The sequence below is a fragment of the Macaca nemestrina genome, chromosome 12 (genome assembly GCF_043159975.1).
Source record: "Macaca nemestrina isolate mMacNem1 chromosome 12, mMacNem.hap1, whole genome shotgun sequence".
NCBI lineage: Eukaryota > Metazoa > Chordata > Mammalia > Primates > Cercopithecidae > Macaca > Macaca nemestrina.
In genome coordinates, this window is record NC_092136.1 from 34,588,509 (window position 1) to 34,600,858 (window position 12,350).

Below are 12,350 nucleotides of genomic sequence, written 5' to 3' on the forward strand. Positions count from 1 at the left end.
CAACATTCACATTAGTTCTCTTTACTGGCTTCCCACTGCAATCTATATGTGTGTGTGTGTGTGTGTATATATGTGTGTGTGTGTATATATATGTGTGTGTGTATATGTGTGTGTGTATGTGTGTGTATGTGTGTGTGTATATATATGTGTGTGTGTATATATGTGTGTATGTATATATATGTATGTGTGTGTGTATATATATGTGTGTGTGTATATATATGTGTGTGTGTGTGTCTAAGTGTACTTAATACACTAAGTATACTCAATACACTAAGTGTATTCATGTTTTATCACCATAATTCCCTTAAGAAATGATGGAAATATTATTGAGTCAGAACTAACCACCCAGAGATTATAACTAGGACCCAGATATTGGAGGCAAAACAAGTGGGTTTGAGGTGCTGAAGCTCTCCAATTAATTAAACTGCCTTCAGTGCTGATAAAATCTTGCTATTTTAAAGGTCACAGAAATAATATCAGTGCTTGATATATATATATCAAGCTGGAATAATATAAGTGCTATATAAAAAGATAGAGCGAGAGAGAGGGAGATAGGTAGATAGATAGTGCAGTGGGAAGCCAGTAAAGAGAACAAATGTGAATGTTGGACTAGACACTGTGTATTAAGTTAGGCTTGTTCAAGTTACAGACACTCACTCAGTTTACCTCTGGTGATGGAGGTTTGTTGGGAGGATTAACAAGGAAGTGAGGAAGCACAGGAAAGCCCAGCAAACAGGCTTCACAGTGGCCTTTGTTCAAGACGCATGCCTGTCTGGGTCCCAGTGGCCACCCCAGTAGTCTGCCATTCCTGCTCTCGACTTCCCTGTTTCTCTGTGCTTCTTGGTCCTCAGGTGAACTTTCTACTTCTCCGAGGGCTCTTCTGTTGTACACTAAGATATGGCAGCTGCCTACTCATGGCTTCTGTTGCTTCGTGGCTTCTGTTTATATTTTTTCCTGCCTTCTCTTTATATTTATTTTGGCTTCAGGGTCACTGTACATCTGAACTACTTTCTTTGTGTCTTCTAACAGAAGATTGAATGGATGGCTTTTACACATTCCTTTAGATTAGGATGTCAGGGACACATGACGCAAAGCACAGTTTCCCTACATAAGGAACAGTGTGGACTGATCTCTCCTTAAAAGCTGTGAACATGGCATTGTTAGCATAGACATGTATTTCTGCCATTGTTATGGTTCTTTTCTCCCTTCACCACTGAGGAAGAAATTAGCAGTAGGATCAGCTAGGCTGTCACTATTCCTAATCAGTCAGTGAGAGGCCTGCCCTTGGGTATACACTTAAAACTGACTTTGGTGGGGTGACTTTGATGTTATTTTCTAAGCAGCTGACACAAAATTGAGGTTAGAATCTGTGACTTTGATGACAGTATCAGGATTAATACCATTTGAGATCTTAAGTAACACTTCTGAATATAATCAAGTCTATCTAAAGAAGTGGATGTTGCAGAGATTGGTAAAACTCAAGACACTCTCTGATTGGCATTCAGGAAATTTTTTCAAATCAATCCCAGTGTCAAACCCTTTTTATCAGACCTTTCCTTGCCTCTCGTTTAATGTAGTCATCTTGATAGGATAAATCCTATTGTGAATTTTTATTTTTATTACTCTCTGTCCTCCTACCCCACTCTCAAAGGCCAGACTTGCTAACAGCTTTCCTAATGTTAAAATATGAGTTCTGTTCACTGAGTGTGACAGTGGTCTGCTGTGTTTTGAGTTGTAAATCCTTGTTATTCTCTAGGACACCCATGGAGCAGTGTTATCCATTAGATAACACCTAGCTCCCATGGGAAGGTTGATATGGGCCATATCTATACATTTAACCAAAGCTATGTCCTCAAGAGACTTCTCAGGGAGTTTTCACTAGCAATAGGGGCACTGCAGCGGCAGCACATACCAGGGTCAATAGGACTCTACCTTGCTCAGGAAATGACGACGGCAGAGGTTGATTTTCATTTGCACAAGCATACAACTGTTAATATGAGTAAACTGGGATTCATTTATAGGATTTTGTAAATACTTCAAAGTTGCTTACTTACCCTATCTGACTTCAGACCACTGCCATCACTCACTGAGATAATTTTACAACTAGTCATTGCACACCACCCCCCAGAGCCTTGCTTCTATTGAATTCTTTGTCAAAGTTGTAGCCAGAATGATCTTTCTAGAATAAGAATCATATCATGTCACTTCCTCACTTAAAGAGCTTAAGTGGCCCCTGTTGCCATCAAAATGAAGTTCAAACTCCTTCCCATGTGCCCAAAGGCCTTTGGAATCTGGAGCTCCCCTGGCTCTGTAGTCTGGGTTCTCAGCCCTTTGCTCACAGAGTTCTCCACTCCACCCATTCTAAACTTTCCCCCATTCCCCGAGATTGTATATTCTCTCTTACTTCCATGATTTTGAACATTTTCTTCCTGCAGCTTTCGCATGTCATTTAATATGACTGTGTGGGGAACTTTCTTCCATGTGCTCCCCCTGTACCTGTTGCTCACACCTGTAGGACTTACCACTGTGAACATGACCTTTCTCTCACTGGTCTGCAAACTCCTTGAAAGCAGAATATTCAGAATTGTGTCTCCAGTACCTGAATAGCTCTTACTACATAGCAGGTGTTCATGAATATTTGTTGGATGAATGCGAGATTTAGGGTCACTTGTTGGTTTAAAAAGTTTTATTTTTGTTCCTTTTTAGCCATGCATTGAAATACCTGCTTTTCAAATATAAGTACTACACTGAATGAGAGTTTAGATTTTTGTAGAACTTTCTTCTCACATGCATTATGTCAATCCATAGAACATCACATTGCTTTCTTATAAAACAAATCTACAATCGTTGATAAGACAGTATAGACTGACTAAATTCCCTTCACCAAAAGGCAAACCAAAGCAATGTTGACTAGGAATCCTACTTTGCTAACTGTACTTTCAAAACACTCCAACAGCCTGTTAGAGTGGAAAACACTTTTCTTCCATCAGAGCCCAGACAGACCCTTGGTTGCAGGCAGACTGGCTTAGAAGGGAAGACTTGTCACCCCCTTTCACAAGCGTGATGATTTGTAGCTGAGAAGGGAGAGGCTGCTCTCTGAACCACATGCTCCCTGGTGCAGGCAAGCTAAGGAAAGATGAATGGCATTATAAGACAGACATCTGAATGTTTCGTATTAAATTAGTCCCACAGAGCACCCAGAATTCTCATTCCATAAATCACAAAGTAAAGTAAACTCACTCCCAGGTTAGATTGCTGTGACTTTGGCCTAGGGTGTCATAGATAATCTGAGAACAGTTAAACATTTGTCTGAAATAGTAATAATTTTGAGCATATTTACTCAGTGGCATAGAGGTGACCCAGACTGATCTCTGCTGCCAGAAACAGCATGTAAATGGGAGTCAGCCAATTTAGAAGATTTCCAAACAAGAGTCACTGCTTCTCACATCCTCTGTCTACTCTGAAACTGCCATGAGCTCTTTCAGGAGCTCCTGGGTGCTACAGGCCCAGATGAGCAAACTTCACCCTTTCTAAAGAGGAGGTATGGGCTGGGCCTGGTGGCTCATGCTATAATCCTAGCACTTTGGGAGGCCAAGGTGGGCAAATCACCTGAGGTCAGGAGTTTAAGACCAGCCTGGCCAACATGGTGAAACCCCATATCTACTAAAAATACAAAAATTAGCTGGGTGTGGTGGTGGGCACTTGTAATCCCAGCTACTTGGGAGGCTGAGGCAGGAGAATCGCTGGAACCCGGGAGGCGGAGGCTGCAGTGAGCTGAGATCACGCCACTACACTTCAGCCTGGGCAACAGAATGAGACTCCATATCCAAAAAAAAAAAAAAAAAAAAAAAAAGGCAGGTATGAGAGAGCACTGATGCACCCCTCCCCTTCTATTACATTGCAGTTACAGCACCATTTTGAAATCCATCTTCGCCTTGTCTTGGTGTAAGAATCAGAGTTAGGAAGCATCTTGATTCCACCAAAGCCACATTTCTCTTCAATGACGAAGGCTTATTCTGAGACTATTTTACGTATTTTTGGATCTACTCTGGTTCTTCCATTCTTTAGCTGACATTGTGGGTATTAGAATGGACACTAATTAGAATGGAAGGAACATTGGACTGGGATTCATGAGATCATCCAACTTGATGCTGACTGGCCAAGGGACCATATAAGCTGCTACATCCTCTTCTAGAAAATGAAAAGAGCAGATTCCTCTCAAGTTACATCCAGCTTTAAAAGTCTGATTCTAATTCAGTGATAGGATATGATTAGGAAGATATGATTTTATTTTTTTCCCTCTCTCTCTTCCAGCTGATTCCTGGAAGTTCATCTGCTTAGTAGGTCCTTTCTACAGGTGCTCACCAGGATCTGCATATGGGGTCACCTTCACCTTCAGAAGCCCAATTTAAATCTCACCAGAGCAACAGAGGGAGGTCATAGCATGACTTTGTGGTAGCCAAGGCCTGGAGGTGGCTCCTTCCAGGGAAAGATTCCTGGACTTGGAGACAAAGCCCTGGCTTGAGTCTTACCTTCCCGTAGTCTTGGGAAAGTTGCTTGTTATAAGACTCAAATGAGATCATCAACACAGAAAGAGAAGGACACTAACATTTTTAGAGTGTCTACCTGTACCAGGCACCATATTGGACTTTTACATAAATGTTGTCTGTCTCATTCAGTATTCACAATCACCCTATGAAGTAGATATTTCTTCTACTACTTTTACATTTTACAGATGGGAAAGCTGGGCTTTGAAGAAGTGAAATATCTTTGCCAAAGGCACCAGCCAATAAGTGGCAGAACTGGGATTTACACCCAAATCTGCCTAACCTCAAAGCCTGCGTTTTCCATTTAGGTTCCCTAGAAACCCCTTGTAAGTTTTCAGTGCAACAGAAATGTTAGATGTGGTCTTGGTAATTCTGAAAATGAGTTCATTAGATGCCTTGAAGTGATCGTTTTTATGGTTCAGTTGCTGCATATTTGGATGACTTTCCTGATGACAACTGAGTTAGGCAAGGTAAGCTACATTTGGATGCCCAACCCAGGGTGTGAGAACAGAAGTCTATTTCTCACAGTTCTGGAGGCTGGGAAGCCCAAGATCACAATCAAGGCACTGGTGTCTGGTGAGGGTCTTCTTACTGCTTCCCCACAGGGCAGAAGGTAGAAGGAAAAGAGAAAGCAAACCCACTCCCACATGCCCTTTTTAAAGCAGCATTAATCCATTTATGAGGGTAAGTCCCTCATGACCCAAATACCTCTCAAAATGCCCCACTTCCCAACATTGTTGCATTGGGGAGTCAGTTTACAGAACATGAATTTTGGAAGTCATAGCAGACCACAGTAGATGCCATAATTAAGTACCACAAGACGGGTAGCTTAAACAACAGAAGTGTATTGTCTCCCAGTTCTGGAGGCTAGAAGTCCAAGATCAAGGTGTTGGCAGCACTGATTCCTTCTGTGGGCTATGAGGAAGAATCTGTGCCATACTCTCCTTAGCTTCTGATGGTTTGCTGGTGCCATGGACTGAATATCTGTGTCCCTCCAAAAGTCCTATGTTGAAACCCAATCCTCAATGTGATAGTAGTAAGACCTGGGACTCTTAGGGGCTAATTAAGTCATGAGGGCAGTAGCCTCATGAATGGAATTAGTGCCCTTATGAAATAAGCCCAAGAGAGCTGCCATGACTCTTCCACTATGTGAGGACACAGCAATAAGCCACCATTGGAACCAGGCACCATATGAACCAGGAAGCAAGCCCTCACTAGACACCAAATCTGCTGACACCTCGATCATGGACTTCCCAGCCTCCAGAACTGTGAGAAATAAATTTGTCTTGTTTCTAAGCTACCCAGTCTAAGCTATTTCATGAAAGAAACCTGAACAAACTAAGAAAAGCTGGCAATCTTTTCGCATTTCTTGGGTTGTAGAAGCATCACCTCGATCCCTGCCTTCATATTTGACATTCTTCCTGTGTCCTTGGGTTCAGATTTTCCCATTGTTGAAAGGACATCAGTGATATTGGATTAGCGACCCACCCTACTCTAGTGTGACTTCATCTTACCTAATTACATCTGCAATGATCTTATTTCCAAATCAGATCACATCCTGAGGTACTGGGGGTTAGGATTTTGACATGTGAATTTTGGAGGAATGCAGTTCAACCTGTAATAATCAGTAACAAAAATCCCCAAACCTCACCCACATAAGCCTTTGCCATAGCACAAGTGCCCTACCATTAAAGATTGCAACATTCTTTCTTGATGGCATGCCTCTCTCTTTTATGTCTTTCTTGTTCCTTACTAACACTGATGTCTGATATTAATGGAAAAACCATTAAAAAAAAAACTATTATCCTATGAAGTAAAGTGAATGCACTCAACTGTAAAAGGAAGACTTATCGATCAATTTTAGTTAAACCTTGCTTGTCTGACACTTTGCTGCTAAGGAATGTGTTTTTATTGCCTGGCCAGATAGTTCAGATTTCCGGTCAGTCTTAGTAAAGACCCCTTTTATAACATTGATAAAATTTTATCACAGAGCTATGAAAACAAAATTAGATTTCATAACTCACATCAGGCCTTGAGGGGATGCCTCCATAAATTTTACAAACCCTATCAAGCTTTAATGCACCTATTCTGATAATTTTTTTCAATAGCAAATTCTACTGAACTTCATATATGCTATGTGTGTATATAAATGTGTGTGTGTTCATATATATATACATATATATAGTTTTTTTCCCCTCTCTCTACCTTACAGGAAAGAAAACATTCTTCATCTACTTATAAACAGAAGACTGTGACAAGAAGGCCAATTATTTCCATCGCCGAAGACTCTAAATTTGGCAAATCTTCTAAATAACAATCCTGCATAGTTTATGAAAAAAAAAAATTAGTCGTAAAATTTATCCTTTAAAATAACTCAGTTTTTTCAATGGGCCTATTTTGAAGAATGAACATTGACAAATCAGACAATAGATCCATAAATTAATCGTATGACATACCATAATCGAGAGCATTGTTCACCATGGACATTTTTGTATGCTAATGAAATCTGTATACATTCTCTAGATTTTTCCAGTTTATAGTGTGGCTTATTGGGAAAAAAACCGCATATATATTGAATGCATGTTTTGTCTCCCCAACTAAATGATAAGTGCCTAGAGGGCAGGAAGATGCTTGGTTTTATTTACTTGGGACAGAGCTCTACCCACAAGGGCTCACTGATAAAACTCATCAGTCCCACCCCACAGCAACATGATGGGGACATGAGGTTTGGTTCTTCTACTCTTGGCCTGAGCCGCAAACCAAAATTACAATAGTACAATGGGAATAGAGGATCTGCTTTATAAAATTTCCTTTCAGTCAGCTGCTCAGAAACTACAATCCTCGGAGTCAAATTAAGTGGAGTTATACTTGGATAGTCCTCTCTGCTTTTCAGAGGCAAGAAACACTTCTCGAAATAGTGCAAATGAAAGAAATGTCATAGTATAAACTAGACATCTTATATCCTTAAAATAAATCTTTGATGATTATACATTTTGGTTTCAAAACCCACGTTTGAAGAAACGCCCAAAAATTATGTGAAATTACTTATAAATGAATTGACAACATTTGAGACTTCGACAGACAATCATGAAGCAGTTCTCAAGCGGATTTGTTTTATATACTCCTTTAAGAATCTTTTGGAAAACCATAATCTCACAAAATATACATATGCGATTTTTTTTTTTTTTTTTTTTTTTTTTTGAGATGGAGTCTCACTCTGTTGTGCAGGCCAGAGTGCAGTGGCACGATTCGGCTCACTGCAACCTCCGCCTCCAGGGTTCAAGCAATTCTCCTGTCTCAGCCTCCTGAGTAGCTGGGACTACAGGCGCCTGCCACCACACCCAGCTAATTTTTGTATTTTTAGTAGAGATGGGGTTTCACCTTATTGGTCAGGCTGGTCTTGAACTCCTGACCTCAGGTGATCCACCTGGCTCGGCCTCCCAAAGTGCTGGGATTACAGGCATGAGTCACCACACCTGGCCCAAAAAATGTTTTTTCATGCAATATTTGGGGGTTCACAGAGCTATGGATGAACTTTCCAAATAAGTTCTGATAAAAGAGATGATATTTCTCATTTCCATAATCTTTAAGGTGTGGGGGACACGTAATCCGGACTTCTCAAGTGGATGATTTCTAAATACAGGTCAGATGAAGTGATTCTAACTTTCACTGTAGTAATATTTTGTTATATTCAAAAACAATAAACCATGTAGATTTCTTAGCATCTGTGGGTGTGATTTTTGCATCTAGGAATCTGAAGTGGGAAAAGAGAAGGAAATATCAACTTCCTCAAATTGTGTTGTTAATTTTGGTCATTCCTTGGAGAAAACCCTTATTACCTAGAAGGAAAAAAAGCTAATTAAGTTGACATGTCTCACAATCACAAAGCCATTTTGCTGGCTCCTGTTATAGGCAGAAGGAATACATGCTGCTTTCCTTTTGTCTGTCAGGAGAATAATAGGGAACACTGACAGGCCTGGCAGTTGGGGACTGAAACTCAGCACAGGAGTGGCCGGTAAACCCACGGAGCCTCCATGGAAATCCCTGCTGTTTGGCCATAGAAAAATGGGGCACCTTGGGTTGGAACCCCCAGCTATCTCCACTACTGCACTTTTAGTGCATTTATCTCTTATCTAAGATGGTGATGTTACCAAATGTTCAGATAACTTTCCAATGATTTTATTCCTAAGTCATGTTACAACTATACTTCTGTTAATTTAGTCACTGTTTACTGTAGTTTCAGTTATAAATCCTGCACAAAATGCCTTCTGACTGCTTTTAAGGTATTTAGAAACATCCTTAAAGCTATTAAATTTTGATATTTAAAAACATACTGGATTATGAATTAATGTCAATGTCATTGGCTAAGTTATCAGATTATTAAGAGCACTAGACTAGGAGCCTGAAGATGCCCTTCAAGACCGCTATCCACTGTTTTGTTCCCAAAGCCCAGCATGGTGCCTGGAACACAGTAGGTGCTCATTAAACCTTTGTTGAATATCAAATGTAGAGCTGAGTTTCAACTCTAGCTTGATTCTCACTACCTATGGGACATATCTATTTTCTTATCTGTGGAATGAGAATAGTAATATTTCCCTTCAGCCCCAAAAAGTTATTTTTAGCATCAGATAAAATGAAGCATGGAAAAGTACTTTTTCTGTATTTTTAATGAAAGTAGTAGTCTTCAAAATTAGGCATTAGCAGATAATCATTTTGACATTAGCACATAATATGTCAAGAGAAAGGAAAGTTCATAGAGGAGAAAACAAAAGGAGAAGGTACTGTAGGGGAAGAAAAATAACTTTCTCTCAACCCTTCTGAGTTCTTAGCTGGGACAGACCAGTAACAAAAGACAGACTAACAAGAGAAAGACAAACAGAAGTTTATTAATGTGTATATCCCATTTATATATGGGAGGTACCCAGGAAATGAGGAATTCACAAAGAGGTGGCCTAAGTTTCAGGCTTAAATCCCATCTTTAACTAAAACAAAGGAAGAAGGGTGTGGAGAAGACCATTTAAAAGGAAATGGCCAGCGTTCTCAGAAGGGGAAGTCTTACCCAGTAGGTAAGAACACAGGTGTGAAAGCTAATGAAGGTTAGCTACAAAATGACCATTTATGTATCAGACACTATGCTAGTACTTTAGATGCATTGACCTGTTTAATCACACAACTATTAGCTTCACTTTGCGTATCTGGAAACTGAGGCCCTGATGTTCAGTAAATTGGCCTCAACTCATGGTTAAGAAGGGGCTGAGTGAAATCTGAGACTAACAGTGTGGACATTAAACCCCTATACTAACCATTGCCCATTTGTTTATTCCAGAAGTGTTTATTGAGCACCTACCATATGCTACATACTTACTGTATCAAGTTCATTTTGACATTAGCAGATAATATGTCAAGAGAAAGGAAAGCTCATAGAGGAGAAAACAAAAGGAGAAGGTGAATGCAAAGCGTACCCTACTTGTTCCTTTGATTGAACTCAGGAGAAACAACACTGCTTTTTTTTTTTTTTTTTTTTTTGCTACCACTCTCTGAGCTTCTGGAATCTTTCCGTCTGCTCTCTGTTTGAACTTCAGCAAATATAAAACTTATATTTTCTCTGCTCCTGGAGCTTTCAGAATCCCAAAACATTTGGTTTAGATTAAATCCATTGACTGAGGCATTATAATTCGGCTTCAACACAGATGATCCCATCAACCATCGCCTTATCTAACCGAACTGCTTATTACAGTAACAGAGTACCCTAGTCAGGGGGCAAAGGCAGGGCCAGGGGAGAAGGTCATTCAGGTTTAGCAGCCACATGTACACAGCAGGGTGGTGTCCTTTTAGAATCAAGAGGAATGGATTCATAAAATCCAATCAGGAGCATGTGTGTGCATTTATACGAGCCTTTTTTTTTTTTTTTTTTTTTTTTTTTTGCCTGAATCTAAATTATAGAGATTTTAATAGCTCCAGTAATTAGACAAGTATGCAGTCAACCCCATTATGTTCCTGTGTAATATCACACTCCCTAGGGTCCACCTTTTCTGCTTGCTGGGCTCCCTGCATGGGCCCCCTTCCCCCTTATTTTCTACCATAGGGAAGCGGTTTTCTTTTCAAAGAGCTTACTGTTCACATTGTTTTTATCCCCTCAATCCGGAGGTTGGATTTGCTTTCTCAGGGGTTTCACCATTGCATTGGCCAGTTACGTAAGAAAAAGACAGAGAGCAGGCTCTTGCAGTTCATTTACATCCCCACAGTGCCTGGTGCACGCACTGGGAGCACAGTGGATGCGATAACTTGAGAAGAGTCTTCGCACAATGCCCGGTGCAGTGTAGATATTTCAAAATTGTTTACAACTCAGTGTATTTTAAATACACTTGATGATCAGATTATGGACCTTAAAGGGAGCAGAAGCACCTTATTCACTATCTTAAATTATGAAATCTTTTGTAGAAAGCTGCCTTTCTAGCTCACTGATTGCCTCTCATTAGTTTTTCTATCTAGTATTTTGTAATTTTCTATTATTCATAGTAATATTTCACTTCGTCAGCAGAGATAATCACCCTGCAGGTGCTGAGGGTTATAACTTGAGATATATTGGGCCTTCTGGATTTTTTTATATTGCTGTTTCTTCTAGAACTAAAAAAAAAAAAAAAAAACTTTGGATGATTTAAACTTAAGGGCAGGATGTGCTGTATTAGTAAAATTATGCAGTTCATCCAATTAAGAGATTGACTTCACTTTTCCCATCTACATATCCCATACATATTTTCTTAGGGGCTCTCAGAAAGCAGCTTTGGTGCCATTTACTTTTTGTGATTTTTTTCATGAAGATATTCTCAAGAATAATTGTAAAAAGATGTGTGGAGTTTAGTTTCCTGAGGTCAGCTTTTCCTATGCAGTCCTTCCCCACTAAAAGGAAAATAACAATCTATAATAAATTAACGATATTTCCTTCACGAGGATCTGAATGTTGTCCACTAGAAAACAATTCCAGAAGTCTGTGAAGCTGGCCCCCACACTATCTAGAAACAAAAACAAAAACAATCCCCAAAACAACATAAAATCAAATGTTGAAATCATCCTTGGAATTGAGTTAGCTGTCATTGGCAAACTGATACTCTCTTTTCTCTAGGAAGTAGTGACAGCAACAGTGGTGGGGCAATGGTACTGAGGCTTGGAAGTCGGTGATGTTTCCTAAGACTGTAGTCTAAAAATCTTTTCTACCAAGGGAGTAAAGGGATAACGAGCTGGGATATTTTTGAAGGATACTTACAATTTGCAACACAAAATCTAGTGTTAAAATATGTGTGTTTTTTCAGCTCTAATGACTGAAAATGTTAAACTAAATATTTTGCTTAAACAAGTAAGGACGAAGGGGTTAGATGAGCAAATTAGAATGCAGAAGCTGCCTCTGCTGCCAGTTTTCTCTAGAAGAGAATGGCTAATTCATATGCGACGTATTCTTGTCTCTCCTTGGGAGAAAGAAAGGCTGCCCCGAGAGGAGCCCGACTGTTCAGCATTTTGCTGCTGGTCAGGATTGATTCCAGATGTGGGAGGTAAATGCTAGAAAGAGTTTGGAAAATGGAGTGGAAATGAAAAATCCCTCAGGCCATTTGAGTGCTGATGACAGATGAGGTAGATATTTTCAGGTAACTAATGAACTTGCTGGGAGCTTGGAGAGTGCTTAGCCCAATAGATATTTAACAGTCAGGAAAGACCCAGCTGAAATACATGGCTGCTCCCATGCACTGTGCACCCAAAACAGGGGGAAACGGGGAGTCCCAAGGGTAACACATAAATAATCGAAAGCTA

General features: G+C 40.0%; 1 protein-coding gene across 9 annotated transcripts in view; it reads left to right on the top strand.

Moving 5' to 3' along the window:
* The window catches only part of LOC105471497 (doublecortin domain containing 1), a 503,306-nt gene extending 494,500 nt beyond the window's left edge, over nucleotides 1–8,806 (top strand). For 5 of the 9 annotated variants that reach the window (XM_011723979.3, XM_071074912.1, XM_071074910.1 and 2 more), the window contains one exon: nucleotides 6,760–8,804. Coding sequence is in view for 1 of the 9 variants with exons in the window: in XM_071074912.1 (XP_070931013.1) it covers nucleotides 6,760–6,788 (29 nt within the window). In the remaining 8 variants the exon portion in view is untranslated. Of the gene's footprint in view, nucleotides 1–4,314; nucleotides 5,018–6,759 lie in introns of all 9 variants that reach the window. The other 4 variants (XM_071074911.1, XM_011723981.3, XM_011723982.3 and 1 more) reach the window with 2 other exon arrangements.
* The last annotated feature ends 3,544 nt before the right edge of the window (nucleotides 8,807–12,350 follow it).